We start from the raw sequence: 17513 nt of genomic DNA on the forward strand, positions 1-17513 counted from the left end.
TACACTAGTGGGTGGGAATGCGAGTGAAATTGTGTTATAGAAGAAAATGGTATACCATATAGCTTTTGTCCTATGTGAACAGTCACGTGCTACCGTAAATAATCTTTTTTATTGAGGGCCTTTGTGAACTATGTACACTAATACGGCTTCTCTCCAGTAAGAATAAGAACGTGCTTCATATATATATATATATATATATATATATATATATATATATATATATATATATATATATATTTTGGCTTTGTCGCTGTCTCCCGCGTTTGCGAGGTAGCGCAAGGAAATAGACGAAAGAAATGGCCCAACCCACCCCCATACACATGTATATACATACGCCCACACACGCAAATATACATACCTACACAGCTTTCCATGGTTTACCCCAGACGCTTCACATGCCTTGATTCAATCCACTGCCAGCACGTCAACCCCGGTATACCACATCGATCCAATTCACTCTATTCCTTGCCCTCCTTTCACCCTCCTGCATGTTCAGGCCCCGATCACACAAAATCTTTTTCACTCCATCTTTCCACCTCCAATTTGGTCTCCCACTTCTCCTCGTTCCCTCCACCTCCGACACATATCCTCTTGGTCAATCTTTCCTTACTCATTCTCTCCATGTGCCCAAACCATTTCAAAACACCCTTCTCTGCTCTCTCAACCACGCTCTTTTTATTTCCACACATCTCTCTTGCCCTTACGTTACTTACTCGATCAAACCATCTCACACCACACATTGTCCCCAAACATCTCATTTCCAGCACATCCATCCTCCTGCGCACAACTCTATCCATAGCCCACGCCTCGCAACCATACAACATTGTTGGAACCACTATTCCTTCAAACATACCCATTTTTGCTTTCCGAGATAATGTTCTCGACTTCCACACATTCTTCAAGGCTCCCAGAATTTTCGCCCCCTCTCCCACCCTATGTTCCACTTCCGCTTCCATGGTTCCATCCGCTGCCAGATCCACTCCCAGATATCTAAAACACTTTAGTTCCTCCAGTTTTTCTCCATTCAAACTCACCTCCCAATTGACTTGACCCTCAACCCTACTATATATATATATATATATATATATATATATATATATATATATATATATATATATATATATATATATATATATATATATATTCCCGTCGCCCCTCAGCCACATATGAAATGGCAACCCCCTCCCCCCCGCAAGCGTGCGAAGTAGCGCTAGAAAAAGACAACAAAGGCCACATTCGATCACAGTCTCTATCTGTCATGTGCAATGCACTGAAACCACAGCTCCCCTTCCACATCCATTCCCCACAAAACTTTCCATGGTTTACCCCAGACGCTTCACATGCCCTAGTTTAATGCATTGACAGCACGTCGACCTCGGTATACCACATAATTCCAATTCACTCTATTCATTGCACGCCTTTCACCCTCCTGTATGTTCAGGATCTGATGGCTCAAAATCTTTTTCACTCCATCCTTCCACTTCCAATTTGGTCTTCCACTTCTCCTCGTTCCCTTCACCTCTGACACATATCCTCTTTGTCAATCTTTCCTCACTCATTCTCTCCATATGACCAAACCATTTCAATACACCCGTTTCTGCTCTCTCAACCACACTCTTTATTACCACACATCACTCTTACCCTTTCATTACGTTCTCGATCAAAACCACCACACACACACACACACACACACACACACAAACAATAGTCATATGTCTCTATTTCGGGCAGAGTTAGAACTGCAAGACGATAAAATTTCTCGTGGTGGCGACGTACGTTAGTTGCCTCATCAGCCACTGGTTGCTATCGTCAGCGGATAGAGAAGCGTCGGCTGTCTAGGGGTCACAGTCTCCTTGAGATTATCAGACACCAGACGGTCAGGGAGCTATCAGGTCGCACCATATGCTTTGGAAAATGTGTGTGAGCTCCCATCAATTTGGCGTCATGTGGGCTGAGTGTGAGAAAGCTACTTTTACCAAATGAAGCTAGGTAGAGTCGGACGCCTCATTGTGGTCGGTTATTTTGTAAAGGAGAAACTATGTTCCGACTTATGTTTTTTTTTTTTTGACAAAAATTCACGTTTGAGAATCTTCTCGTCAGCGAACTTTTATATACGCACGTCACTAAGGTGGAGGATGGAGGTCGTGTAATAGAACATTGAACACCATAGGGCTTGTTTGTGATGGACAGAAGGATTAGGGTAGTGAACAATTTACTGACTTAAACTTTATATATAATTGGACGAGACAGTCTATAGTGAGTGGCTGAGAATGTGAAAGTGTGAACGAACTAGTGCCACTGGACAGGTCCACCGTCTAGTGATTATGGGGTCGATTATGGGGTGATTATTCAGTCGAGCCGGAACACTTGCGTTCAGAATATTTTTTTTTCCTACGAAAGTGGTAATGAGTTGAAACGCTCATAGTCAGTGGCATATTAGATGGTGGATACGGGGGGGATATGAACATGTCCTGGGCCTGGTAATCTGGGGAGAGAGAGGAGGGGGGGGGGGGGAGAGAGAGAGAGAGAAAATCCGACTTTCCTTGAATCATTCTTGCGTTTGTGAATCGTACGGTGACGCTGATATCACCAGAAATGTTGACTGTAAAACAAGCAAAATTCTCTTTAGAAATACATACAACATATATAATTCTATTTACGAGTACATACTCCGTATACAATACCTGAATTGCATCACATGTTTTAAGAGCTCCAAATCCTTGATACGCAACTGCTCTTGATAAGCTTGTATCCGTTTCATGTCATTATATATATATATATATATATATATATATATATATATATATATATATATATATATATATATATATATATATATATCTTTTCTTTCAAACTATTCGCCATTTCCCGCATTAGCGAGGTAGCGTTAAGAACAGAGGACTGGGCCTTTGAGGGAATACCCTCACCTGGCCCAATTCTCTGTTCCTCCTTTTGGAAAATTGAAAGAAAAAAAAAAAAAACCGAGAGGGGAGGATTTCCAGCCCCCCCGCTCCCTCCCCTTTTAGTCGCCTTCTACGACACGCAGGGAATACGTGGGAAGTATTCTTAATCCCCTATCCCCAGGGATAATATATATATATATATATATATATATATATATATATATATATATATATATATATATATATATATATATATATATATATATATATATATATATATATACTGATGTTAGAAAGGATCACAATTTTGCGCGTGATCAAGATATTCCTTTCAGTCCACGGGGAAAATGAAACACGAAAAGTTCCCAAGTGCACTTTCGTGTAATAATCACATCATCAGGGGAGACACAAGAGAGAAACATAACAGTTAGTTGATATATTTCTCTCTTGTGTCTCCCCTGATGATGTGATTATTACACGAAAGTGCACTTGGGAACTTTTCGTGTTTCATTTCCCCCGTGGACTCATAGTAATATATACTGACGTATGATACATATTAGATACCATACTAAATATATATTTGACATGACCACGAATTTAATGTAATTGTAAAATGTCACATACCTGTAGCCTGTAATGTCACATACCTGTAGCCTGTAATGATTTTGGAGCTAAAGATAATGATGGATTATGATGATGCTTAGTCATTACAGTCTTTATAAGCCATGAGTGGAGGGTGGTTGACGAACGATAAGGATGTCTGAGCCATGAGTGGAGGGTGGTTGACGAACGATAAGGATGTCTGAGCCATGAGCGATGACGCAGCGGTGGAGCCAACAGCAGTTGGCGCGGTTACCATTAGTAATTTTTTTTTTTCCAGTACTTTCTCTTTTTGATAGTAACGTAACTTATAATCATCCTGCATACAGTATGAATGTTTAGTTATTCTATCAGAGTGATAGATCAATAAACTGTTCTAATAACTCAATGAATAGACCTAAAATAAGAGAAAAAAAAAATATGTGGAGAGTATTACCTCCAATTACCTTATCATGGCGACTCTTGGCTCATAATTAACTGTTCGTCCTCCCTTTTGGGGTTGATGTAACCTTGAGTGTTTATGTGTGTGTGTGTGTGTGTAAATAAGACACGGAAAAACCTGACTCTACTGCCAATGAGAGGGAGGGCTACCGGCTCCTCCCACGACCTTTCCCTCTCTGTCAGAACTTCTCTTTTTCTATTCACTATCAACAAAATTCGTGGTCTTTCTCGTAACCTAACCTCAGTTGAACATCATTGGTCTAGCACCTCTCCTGATATCTTACTTCTCTCTGAGACACAGTTATCTACTGATGTTCTCGCTCGTCTCTTTTTCATATATAACTATAACCTCCATTAACGATTCCGGTTTAAAGGTGGTATTTGTGTTTATTCCAATATCAACACACTTGTTGCACGCCTCAAGGATCTCGGGATCCCCAAACTTTGATGTTATGTGGCTCGAGGTTTGTCTACCTACTACCACGCTTTTCTTTTGTTTCGTCTATTGCTCTCGTAATTCTACAAATTCTATATCCTTCATCGACTACCTAAACTCCTGCCATGAGACCATGACATCCTCTCACCCGCAAGCCGAGATCCTCTACCTCGGGGATTTCAACGTTCACCATAGGGAATTGTTTGACTTAATTACGGCTACGAATGCTGTGAAGGATGACATCAAAATCAGTCTGCTAAAGGGTGGCTTCGAACCAGAACATTTCTACAGAAACGTCAAAACGCAAAAGCCCGGAAATCCTGTGAGGCCGATCATCTCCCAGATCCCTTCACCTACCTACAGGTTAGCCAGGCTAAACCAACTGATCTCACCATACTGGAGAGTATATTGACATCCTTAGAAATAAAGAACCACATCGCATCACAAATGTACCAGTGGAGAAGACAAAAGACATAATCCTGGATTATGTTTCCAACACCATGTCTTACTTCCCCTGAAGATGCCCAGAAATATATAAAAAAAATGTTACGTGCCTGCACCATGGAAGCACCTTTCAGATGTCCGCAAGGCAAGCTCTAACGGCAGGTGGATGGAATAGCCATGGGGTCCCCTTTGCGCAGGCATTTATGGACTATGTCGAAGCTGCAGCACTGCGACCTGAGAGCATGACATCTCAGGTTTACTGGAGATATAGAGACGACATTTTAACCCACGTAGATAGCTTAAACTCACTGGAAAACCTCCGTAACCGACTCTTGAGAAACTTCACGTTGAAGGCTTACAGTTAGAGTTCAATAACAATGGTAAGATTCCTCTCTTGGATGTAATGGTTAGTGCCACAGCAGGATCTTTCCCCACCGACGTTTACAGAAAGCACACCAACCAAGGTAAATGCATGAATGGAATAAGTGAATGCACTCTAAATTACAAGAGAAGTGACATTCGTACATATGTGAGGAGAGCGATTAAGGAATGCTCAACCTAGCAACTTCTACACCAAGAACTTCGACGTGTCCGGCAAATGTTAGTAAACAATAGACCCACAAATATTGAATTTGATACCATTGTGAGCAACATGTTAGAGCCACGAGATGTTGCTTTAGCATGTTGTTCACAATGATATCAAATTCAATATCTGAACATCCTGTGGCCGGCAAATGTTAACTGACAGAAAGAATAAGACGAGCTCGACCTGATCTCTACACACCCTGACAATAATGGTTTCGCTTGACCCAAATTAGTGTATTCAGTGATGAACTGTCTATATTCCTTCCTCATTTAATACAGTTCATATGTGTTTCCTCAACGTAAGTTTTTTTTGTCTCTGTATCCATATTTTGAATTTAGGTTTTAGCTCATACTATCCGACATGGTATTGTTAATTTGTATCGCTTTTAGTGCTTTCCATTACTTTTTATGCGCTGTGTACCATGGGATTTTCCGATTTTTTTTCTTTATACATGTCGCTTACATTTTACATTTCATGTTCAAGTTTTGTTCCGCAGTTTTTTCTCTTTTGTAGATTCTCGATGATGCCTCTGTGAAGGCGAAAGCTTGATTGAAAGAAGATCGTTAATTATGGACAACTGGTGTTTGAGCACCCACCTAATCGTAGAATGAGACTGAGAAAATTAGAGAACATAAATAAAAGAAGATTAAGAACTCTAAATATGCTGTCGTATTTAGTAATGTGCATTAGTGAAAACGTGCTCCCGCCTTAGTTATATATATATGTATGTATGAACTACACTCACGATGAAAGATATCGTGATATAAACACATCCAGTACGCGTTCGGCATGGCAAACTCAGTTAGGGTATCCGGACTTGTGGTGGACATGTTCTATACGCTCCAGCCGCAGTTGGAGTTGTCACTTACTGTATTTCTAATTTCTAATATACTCTTCCCTCTTGATATGAAATATCTTCATATGCTACATTAGCCATTCTTTAGAATATAAGGAATGAGATGTGCTGTATCTAGTAGTAATGCTTAATACTCATTAGTGTCAGCTTGGGTTCATGTAAACATTAGCTGATTATTCAATAACGTGGCCATGAATATCGGTGATAAGAGTAATTCCTTGATAACAAAAATGATGAATGATATGGTATGACTGTCTCGGTAGTAAACTGGACCTCACTACCACTTGGTTGCGTTGACCATGTGAAGGAAACATCGCACGTACGACACCCTACACTCTGGCAACAAATGTTGCTTCAAAAACGTACGTACACTAAGATGCGACACCGACGTTGGAGAAAGATCCATTCTGGTTAGTCCTGTATCAACGATCGTTACACTCCTCTCTCTTCATCAAACTGTCTAGCCAGCGAAAGTGTGAGTTTACGAAATAGTCTGCTTGCAGCATATAGCTGTGCTTTTTCTGGTTATTAACTTGTGTTACCGAACTCCCTGCTACTGGTTACCGGTGCTCCGAGAGATGAGTGTCACATCGCTAGGCTGTACCGTTGTCAATCAGCAAAGGAGTCCATCATTTCCATACTCTAGAGTGAGGTGCAGAGTAGTAGTTACGGTACCCCCCCCCCCAACAGTGTCCAGGGGTTGAAGACTACTACAACCACTACTAGTACTACTACTACTAATAAATGCGATAATGATTATGACATTAATGAAGATAATAATGTGCTGTACTTAACATGTGATAATTAATCTCTTACATTAATCAGGCTCAGTTTTATAGACATAGAAATATATCTGGTCGTCATTCTTTACTATATCTCTGAGTTCATTGTTTCTAGGCTTCTTATTCTACCTATCCGTTACTTTGTTGCTGATGATTTACCCATCCAGTGAATATGTGCATTGCGCCAGTTACCATACGTGAACTTGACTTGTAAACATTTTGCTACCGGTTCATTGAATATTGTCCTAACACAGATTAATGAGTAGCATGGCCAACTGTCGTATTTTCAGCTTCTCTGTAAAAAAAATGTAAAACTTTATCCTGTCTGATTATGCAGTTTACATAACTGAAGACTTTTTGGGAAAGCCAATGAAGTATATTTGCGAAACCCATGTAAACGTTTTAAAAATGATTGTGATGAGTGTGCCGTAATATGCAATGATTGCGCAGATGAAGATAAGTCGCCGTATGTACAGACTATTATCTATGTACGAATTTTAACCTCAATTTATCATTATCACCATGTGTGGGTGAACAGGAAACATCCTATCTCCGACAACCGCCGAGTTGCACCACGTTTCCGCAGAAACAACACATCACACTGGAGCGGTGACGCAAAGTGAGTTTAAAGTATATTTCAAGCATATTAAGGGGTGTTTATATAACGTTCTACCATCATTTGAAAGCCATGGACTGAATAAAGCAAATACATATTCCGCAAAAGGTGTAGGGTACGTTTATATATAATGAGCCAGCTCCATTTGATATTGTTTACCATAAAATATAACATTTTCTATCTCAATATATATTGAAGTATGTTTTCTGTAGTTAAAGGAAGGGGAACCTCAAAAGAAACCTTTATGAGAGTAATTTTAAGGGAAACTGTTGGCTAGATTACTTTTTATTCTACCTCAGTCTGTGAAACAAGGTGATATTTTTTTCTGATATTTTCTTGGTTTGTGTAGCTTGGCCATTGTTTAAGACTTATTTAAAACAGTACTTCTTTAGTTTTTCCATACCACGTCTTTAACCCATTAGTAAGTGCGAAGTTGCTACACTTACTGAATACAGTATAGTTATTTTTTAAGGTAGTGACAGCTTTAAATTCAGTTTGATTTAAAAAGAAATCGCATTTTATATTCAGCTTATTAAAAATGAAATGCGGAGCCAACAACCCTTATTACATTTTAATTACAACAAAAATTGCATCGGTATTCTATCCAGGTGACAACATTATTTGAAGGTAATAGTTACAAAGATTCTTTTCCAAATCACAGCTGTTGTTTACGCAATGGTTTTACATCACTGTTGTCAAATACAGCGGTTATTTTCTAAACCATCCACCTCCCACCCTCGAGGTTATCCATCCTCAATATGCTGCAGTTCACAAACAAAAAGATACCACTCTTCCACCCACATTGACTTGGGTGTAAAGCCAACAAAAATGATTTTTTATTCTTATCAAATCGGACCAGTGACAAAGCGGAACCCGTCATTTGACACGTACCCGGTGAGGTTGGATGACATCGCGTTCTGGCCTTAAGGATTGACCAACGGTTAGATAATTCTTTTTTTAAGAGGCTCTCCCATTCCCTTAGCCAATCATCTGTTCGTTCATCCCGACTTTCTCGTTCACCTGATTGACAAGCACTATTCTAACCAACCAAGATTAGGTTAGGGAAGCTGTAGACTTTTTTTCTTTTCTTTCACTGTTATGTAGTTCAAGAAATGATTTAGCTATGAAAGATTTAAAAATAAGTGTTCATATTGTTTTTATCTGCTACCCTAAACCTGCCTCCAGGCTTAGAGGTAAAACTTAACTCAAGAAAACCGTGGTAAAACGCCCCAGATCGCCTCCTCCCCTCGCTTATATATCTGCCACACAGGTTAGTAGGCCTTCTGCAGTTATCAGTATGTCTATGTTTTTATTCAAGCATTAATCATCTGAAACATGAACGCCAAGTAACCTTCACCATATAACTTATCACTTGAATCATGATAGACTAAACGGCGTCAATAAACAACATATTGTCAGTTGTGGCACATCATCCACATACAGCGACCGAAATATAGTGTGTAATCAGCTGAAACATGATCGCCAAAGAAGTGGAAATAAAGAGGTGATGTCACTTACCTCCCGTCGCCGGGCTGGGAAAGCCATCAGTCAAAGAGTCACATGATTTTCGGGAAATTAATGAATTTTCCAGTTATTCACACTATATGCATTTATAGCATATATCTTCCATTGGCAGTGCTCGTTACTAGTGTTGCAATATTCTCATTACTTTGTTTACCGATTACTTCAAGCAATTTATCTATATCTTATTTATCTATCATCATTACTCCGTTTCAGTTTCATGAGGCGGGTCAGGTACTGTACATACAGCCTCTAAAGTCGCCTAACACTTATCCTAAACTCTTGCTTAGTGTGTTAGAGTGGAACATGGACCTTCAATATGGTTAATATACTTCCTGCGTGTTCACTTTACACACCAAATTGATTCTTCAACTCAGATATTTCCGTTCATACTTCTCTCTCCTTATATGAATTGTTTCCATAACATACGATCCCCATAACTCGTTTATATTATTATATTTCCACATATCACCAGTCGTTTCTAAGTGTGCATTACACATGATAACGAGTGGAGCGGAGCTACTTGTAGTGTAGGCTAAACCTTACATGGTAATATTTCCACCATATGGTTCGCCAGATACAAGATGCCTCGGTTTCTCCACTATGCTCGCTAATCCTTACTCACGATTTCTGTCACATTTCCACGTTTTGATCCTCAGCCACTGTACATGGTGGTATAAATACAAATGTTCAGCCTTCTCTTCACTGTTTGCTATATGAGGCAATATTTTCCTCATATTCCTCGTGAGGTCAGTCTGACCTGACCCACACAGGAGTTGATGTTACGCTCCATATTTACTATATCCTATCCCTGTCATGTCACAGACACAAATTATTCACCGGATTTTTCCAGAAAAATGTTATATTTTTGTATCACCTGAAGCGCGACTGAATTTTTCAGATATGTGTTACACACTTTATTTGATGTTTTCGTTAAATGTAGATTACCTGCACGATAATTTTCACATAAGTATATATATATATATATATATATATATATATATATATATATATATATATATATATATATATATATATATATATATATATATATATATATATATCCCTGGGGATAGGGGAGAAAGAATACTTCCCACGTATTCCCTGCGTGTCGTAGAAGGCGACTAAAAGGGAAGGGAGCGGGGGACTGGAAATCCTCCCCTCTCTTTTTTTTTTTTTAATTTTCCAAAAGAAGGGACAGAGAAGGGGGCCAGGTGAGGATATTCCCTCAAAGGTCCAGTCCTCTGTTCTTAACGCAACCTCGCTAATGCGGGAGATGGCGAATAGTATGAAAAAAAAAAAAAAAATATATATATATATATATATATATATATATATATATATATATATATATATATATATATATATATATATATATATATATATTTCTTTTTTCTCTTAAACTATTCGCCATTTCCCGCGTTAGCGAGGTAGCGTTGAAGAACAGAGGACTGGGCCTTTGTGGAATATCCTCCCCTGGCCCCCTTCTCTGTCCCTTCTTTTGGAAAATTAAAAAAAAAACGAGAGGGAAGGATTTCCAGCCTCCCGCTCCCTCCACTTTTAGTCGCCTTCTACGATACGCAGGGAATACGTGGGAAGCATTCTTAATCCCCTATCCCCAGGGATAATATATATATATATATATATATATATATATATATATATATATATATATATATATATATATATATATATATATATATATATATATACACTTTTTTCAGCTTGTTTGCACTCCTGGGAGGACACTTCACTAAAGCACTTTACAGATATTAGAGGGAATAAGATTACCACGTCAAGATCAACGTCGCCTTCAGTTCACGTTCACTTCAGCGTATGATCACGCGTTTACCTCATCACACACCAACTGTACTGTGCTGTCCTGTGCTACCTCTTACCTCAGATGAGGTGAGGTCTGGAAACATGTGTGTTTGCTGACGCAGTCCTGAGGGTCGGTTGGCGCTGCAAACCTCGCAATCAGCAGTTTGACCATCGACCTGTTGGGTTTCATTGAGGACTAGTGAAAACGTGTTGCAGGATGACTGAATTTAAGTTGTGATTAAAAAAAGTAACTATTGAACATCCAAAGATGGTTCTTATAGTTCTCAGTGACCATAGCTGGGTAAGGCCTGTGTTATCAAGATTACATCAATTAGTTGATAGATTTTCATTTACATATTCAAATGCTTGGAAACTCCGTGGACGCAAACATCTTCAAGCAAGTGTGGCAGGGAGAAGACTCGATTATATTCACATGAACGATCTTTAGACGCAGCAATGGCAACACATGTTGGTGGTTGTCGTACCGCACGACGACATGGGGCCCTTGAATGAAGACGGCCCGTTCACAACACATAGGGTGGGAGCTTGTATGGTCTTGGAATAATCTTTAAACACCAGAATAAGATTTTAGATTAGACTTCGACTTTTGGTTATAAAATGATGTTTACGTCACTACAGAACCTGGCAATCAATAGGTCTAAACCCCAAGTAACTAACCATCAAACGCCATCCTTTAATAAGTGGATGATTATGTTTGTAGACATTTAAGGTAGACGTATCTAGCCACAGCACACACGCAAACACAAAACAAATGCATGTACGCAAGTGAATATGCAAGATACTTAGAGAAGATGCATCGGTGGTGGTCGAAACGAATGGCTCACGAAATTCAAATCCGTAATTCACTCATGAAGATCAAGAGTTTATACAGACCATCCTGTGGGAACCATCGCAGGGAAAGTAATATACAAGAATCGTTCTTGAAGAGATATGGGATTTGACGTTGAACTGAACTTCTCGTTGGAGTAAACACGTGAGAAGAACCGTTCAGGTTCAAGGATAGACTGCGAAATCTTTAGTTAGACAATGATGACTTACGGTTGTCCTAAGCTGGAATACACCACATCAGTGTGATTTCATCAATTGGAGAATCTCATTAGGGTTGGTCTTTCCGATTGGTACCTGGCTTACGGTATGGTATATCATTAGTATTATTATTGTTGTTGTTATTATATTATTATTATTATTATTATCATTATCATTATCATTATTATTATTATTATTATTATTATTATTATTATTATTATTATTATTATTATTATTATTTTTGATCGCCGTTTCCTGCGTTTGCAAGGTAGCGCCAAGGAACAGACTAAGAAAGACCCACCCATTCATAAACACACACACACACACACACACACACATATGTACATATTGGAAAGGATCACAATTTTGCGCGTGATCAAGATATTCCTATGAGTCCACGGGGAAAAGAGAAACACGATAAGTGCACTTGGGAACTTATCGTGTTTCATTATCCCCGAGGACTCATAGGAATATATATATATATATATATATATATATATATATATATATATATATATATATATATATATATATATATATATATATATATATATATATATATATATATATATATATATATATATATATATATATATATATATATATATATATATATATATATATATATATATATATATATATATATATATATATAACGTTAATAAGATAGACTTTAATTGGGCATTCAGTTGCTGCTGTTATGTTAACTACCAAGAAAGAAAAACAGTGTCCACTACATGATCGTGTTGACGTGGCGGGGGTGACGCTGACATTTCACAGCTGGTAGCCTCCGCCCGGCAGTACCACAATTTGTTGACGTGACATTCATCATGTGAAAGGTTAGCGTTACCGCGACCAGTGTGTAACACCAGGAACGGTGTGACCAGCACATGAACCTCGGGTGGTGGTAGTTGACACACTCGGAGAAAACGAATCTAAGAGAATGATGAAACTGTCATTGTGTGAAGGTACGCTCGAATGGAAATCTGTTCCTTCTTACTGTTCCTCGTATCTGTAAGGAATTAGGGGTATGTGGCTGAGATCGCACGGTCTTTGGTGGCCAGAGGGTGACGGTGCACTGGTATTTAGTGTGTTAATTAAGGTCATACTGATATTTCATCTGTCCCACAAGCTTCATCAATTAGTATAAAGATATCTCATTCTAAATTCCTGCTATGTCAGTATCCTCATGTGCAATCTACTTCCTGGACGTCGAACCCACAGAGGTTTGCTGATTTTGCGTCTGTGAGACTTGAGTTGGAAGGTGGTTTGAACAGTTCGTAGAAAAGGTTTCCAACATTAGGACAGGAGTGAAGGATTAGAATATTGTAGACCCTTCCTCTTGGAGAATATACCAGTATAACTTTACATGTATAGTGAGAGACTCAACTCATTCAGAGTAACGCTCTTGAAAAATTAATCTTTGGGTTAGAGGAACATGTGAAGGTATGCATGCTAAGAGGAAATTTGTATTTCCTTTCCACTTTTCGCTTTTCTACATTATACAGCAGTAACAAATGATAATCACAGTAATCATCTTAATGTGAAAATATAATCATATGATGTAAAAATGTAATCATATAAAGTAACTTTCACGATACTTGACTCTCTTCTCGGTCTTTCAGGATTGGAGGACAATGGCTGGAAACAAAGACCATCTTCTCGTTGATAAGACCAAGGAAAGACCATCCTTCAGATGTTGGAGGCCAAATTCAGCCAGCTCCCTTCAGGCTGAGAATGCTTTTGGGTATAATGCTTACGAAGAATTCAATGAGATAGTTAGAACCGTCCATCTCGACGAGTGTGGGGAAATACATAGGAGCCAGCAGCTGAAAGCCAGTCCTTCGACAGAGACCACAGGCACATATCTATTACACACATTCCCAGACATGAAGGGTCTCTGGTTTGGTATCAGTGACTTGAACTTCGAGGATGACCTTAACTGGCATGGAGACGTAAGTTATAAAGTAGACTTAGAAAGTTTCCTCGAGTCTTTGAAAATATACAATACCTATCTGGTAGAAGTGGTTGAGTTCCCAACCACAAGCACCTCCAGACTTCTGATCACTACCCAGAGACTTGACTTACCTCAGTACGACCCCACTGTTAAAGGAGGGCCATGGTACAAGGACCCCAGTGGGAGAAATTGGTTCCTCAATGATGCCAGGAGGTACGACGGCGTGACCAATGTCTTCGGTCATCAAGTTCAATTCATCCTTATCATCCCGGACTGCGAGGCAGCTTCATTGCCGGATATGCTGAGGATTGCACCTGTGAATAATTCTCAGACCGACTGCGCTAGTGAGCATTAAGTAGCGTATCATATGTGGAGGTTTGGAGGGAGTGTCCTTACCCATGGTCCAAGGAAGAGACGAAAAGTTTGTTAGGTAAGATGAAGCTGCCCAGGTTAAAGATAGGCATAGAAGAGCGAAATCATTTGCAATCATTAGAGATGTTGATAAAAACATGTAATTGCACATTTTGAGTTCCATAGAATTACAAAGATACACAGACCACACAGACCTAAGGTCCAAGCGAGATGATTTAACCTTAATACTACTTTAAGAAAAAAAATAAAAATGCAGCACGTACCCTTAAAAGCTGAAGGAAAGAGCAGCAAAGTAAAGACTTTCCACCAACCCTTCGCTCCCTTTAGCAACAAGCTGGACAGAAAATGGATAGGAAAAAAAAAAAAATACCTTGCAGAAGTGATATGCCTGAAGGAAACTTTTTATAATGAAGTCATCAAGTATAATGAACATGAATATGCCATGCATCCCATCAAGACAATAGGAAGGATAATCTAGAGCGCGAGACTATCGAGTTACCATATCTCTATTAATCCTGATATTGAATAATGATACATTAATTCTTACTCTCTCAAAGCTGACGATATGTGTTAATCAATGCCAGCATGACACCACAACATGGCCTAGGAGAGATCATTGGTTGAGAAGGTAACGTGATATAACATTGCGTTATGATGACTGATTGAATGAATTATTCCATGCCGGAAAGTGACAAGTGTTGGTCAAGCCTGATTTGAGGATATCAAGGGTGTTTCTCTGAGCAGCATTTTCTGGGAGCTTATTCCACGCGTCAGTAATGGTTTTCGTGAAGGAATATTTCAAACGGTCTAGATTAACTCTGTAACCTCGAAGTCCATTTCCCACTGTGAAGAAATTTTCAATATCGACGTTGCTGAATCCTCTAAATATTCTAAAGCATTCTGTTACTTTGCCTCCGAGTCACCTCTTGCTTAGAGAGAACAAGTTTATTTCTCGCAAACTGTCTTCATATAGTTTGTCCACATATGGAAGAAATCAATTTAGTTACTTTTCACCGGCACGGATTCCACTGCTTTCAAATTAAGAATATCCTTGCTTCAGTGGGAGGCTCGGAACTGCACTGCATATTCTATGTGGTTCTAACTAGACTCAAGTTTATCGACAATATCACATCCTTGCTTTTATATGAAGAGTTTCTGTTGATAAATCTTAATATCTTATGTATTTGTTTGGCAGCTTCATTACAATGTTGTAATTTTTATTTAATTTCTAAGTTGTGTTTATGACTTTTGTACTGATCCATGGTCAGAAATTTCCACATTGGTACCACATTGAATAAGAACAGTCTTGTAGTATCATTCTGTTCCGAAATGTTTTGCTCTTGCCAGCGCAGATTTGTACTTTTATAATGTATGTTGTAAAATATATTGCTTTGACATACTTTTCTGTCGACATTTCATTATTAAACTAACGAAGCTAAGTTATTTTTGTAGCAAGTCTAGACGTAGTGCTATAAGTTTCCATATCCATTCCATTAGATAGGAGAATATAAGACAGTGAACACTGATTATTTATCTACATTAGGGGAACATAGCATGCCAATTTCTGATGAATTATGTAACAGTGTAAATTATATTACTCAAATGTTCATCAGATCTATTGTGACGTCCTTTATTTAGTTTTTATCAAGTTATCGATATTACTCGTCCTGCCTTTTTTTGACTAAGATTTGAATTGTTCTTGATGTGAAATCAAATAAAACAAATATGAATGTGTCTGATATTCATGTGTCAATCCTTTTAAAGATTACGTTCAAGAAGTACATTTGGTTATATGTGATGGAATGATGTTGCCTGGAACGATATTTACTGGAATGACGTTGCCTGGAATCATATTTCCACGAATGATGTTGCCTGGAATGATACTTCCTGGAATGATGTTGTCTTGAACGATATTTCCTGGAATGATGTTACCTGGAAGGATATATCCTGGAATGATGTTACCTGGAACGATTTTTCCTGGAATGATGTTGCCTGGAATGGTGTTGCCTTTGAAGTGTTTCGCAATCATCATGAACCTGCTTGTCAATGATATTCTCGAACTTTCATTTGCTGTTTTTTGAGTGATTAGCATTATATGCAGGTAAATGATATGTAAACAGAAATCATAAACGCTAATCCTGCAAGATTCACACACTTAAAGAAAAGACTAAAAGTATTGTCAAGAAATGGATTCTTTTGACGAACCTTTCAAGTATTTGCTTCTTTTACCACCCCGTTACTTTTTGTTCTCAGATTTACTCTAAGGACAATATCAGTAAATCAAACCGTATTTGAAATATCAAATTAAAAAACACAGGTTGTGATGATCCTCTGAGTGTGTGTGACATAGACCGGTCATAACAACATACTTCCCTCAGTGATTGCTGAGCCAACTGGTTTGTCTTTAATCCATTCTTGATTCGACCAACCAAGAGCCAAGATCATTAAAAGTTCAGGGGTAATCTATCTCCTGATGTCCCAGTGCTTCTCAATAGATCCGAACCAATATTTTGTGGTTATAAGAAAGGTCAGAAATTTAGCTGCAACACCGAACTTCTTTAGAACGTCATATATATTCAACACCTTGATGTAGCATTCGATGACGATGTGTTATAAAAGTAAAATGAGTCTGAGTAGGGGATTCGCCGGCAACATACAAATTCATACACTTCTAGATTCTGTATTTTCCATATGAATTGTGCTGTGACGCTTCTCGCTCCTCTTTTTCATCTGTTGTTTATGCTGGAAAGGAGACTTTTAAGGACAGTTTGTTAGGAATGTTGGTACCAAAATTTGCAATACAGCATTTCCCCAGTCACCAAAGGTCTTGATGATAATGTAATGTGTACTGAGCAAAGGTAATGCCTCACACGGTCTGGACTTGAAATGTTTCCTCTTTGGCTGACAAAGCACTCAGGGGGAAGGTGGGAGAAGACGAACCACGTATCTATGAACAAGATTCGTATCATTCTGCATAACATACAAGAGAAAACTAGTAAAATATTCCTTTTTCATGAAAGAATATTTTCGAGGAAATCTATGTAATTATTATATGGAAGATGGCTTGCCTGGGTTTACAGGGATACCAGCATAGATAAGTGTTTGGTAGTCATACGTTCGTCAGCGGACCA

The 17513-nt window shown here is 38.6% G+C and overlaps 1 protein-coding gene across 4 annotated transcripts; it reads left to right on the top strand.

Annotated features, from left to right (window-relative positions):
- Positions 1-6523: 6523 nt before the first annotated feature.
- Positions 6524-16116, top strand: LOC139767287 (uncharacterized). Of its 4 annotated transcripts, XM_071696513.1 has the most exons (3): positions 6592-6741; positions 7587-7667; positions 13679-16116. In XM_071696513.1, the coding sequence occupies exon 3, from the start codon at positions 13691-13693 to the stop codon at positions 14363-14365; it is 675 nt and encodes a 224-aa protein (XP_071552614.1). In that variant the 5' UTR covers positions 6592-6741; positions 7587-7667; positions 13679-13690; the 3' UTR covers positions 14366-16116. The 4 variants fall into 4 exon arrangements, with proteins under 4 accessions (XP_071552596.1, XP_071552589.1, XP_071552606.1 ...); XM_071696495.1 differs by lacking the exon at positions 7587-7667 and having other exon boundaries at positions 6524-6628; XM_071696488.1 differs by lacking the exon at positions 7587-7667 and having other exon boundaries at positions 6540-6676.
- The last annotated feature ends 1397 nt before the right edge of the window (positions 16117-17513 follow it).

This window comes from Panulirus ornatus, chromosome 4 (assembly GCF_036320965.1).
Source record: "Panulirus ornatus isolate Po-2019 chromosome 4, ASM3632096v1, whole genome shotgun sequence".
NCBI classification, from domain to species: Eukaryota; Metazoa; Arthropoda; class Malacostraca; order Decapoda; family Palinuridae; genus Panulirus; species Panulirus ornatus.

Coding starts and splice junctions, on each gene's coding strand:
- LOC139767287 (XM_071696495.1), top strand. CDS start 13,691: ATGGCTGGAAACAAAGACCATCTTCTCGTTGATAAGACCAAGGAAAGA.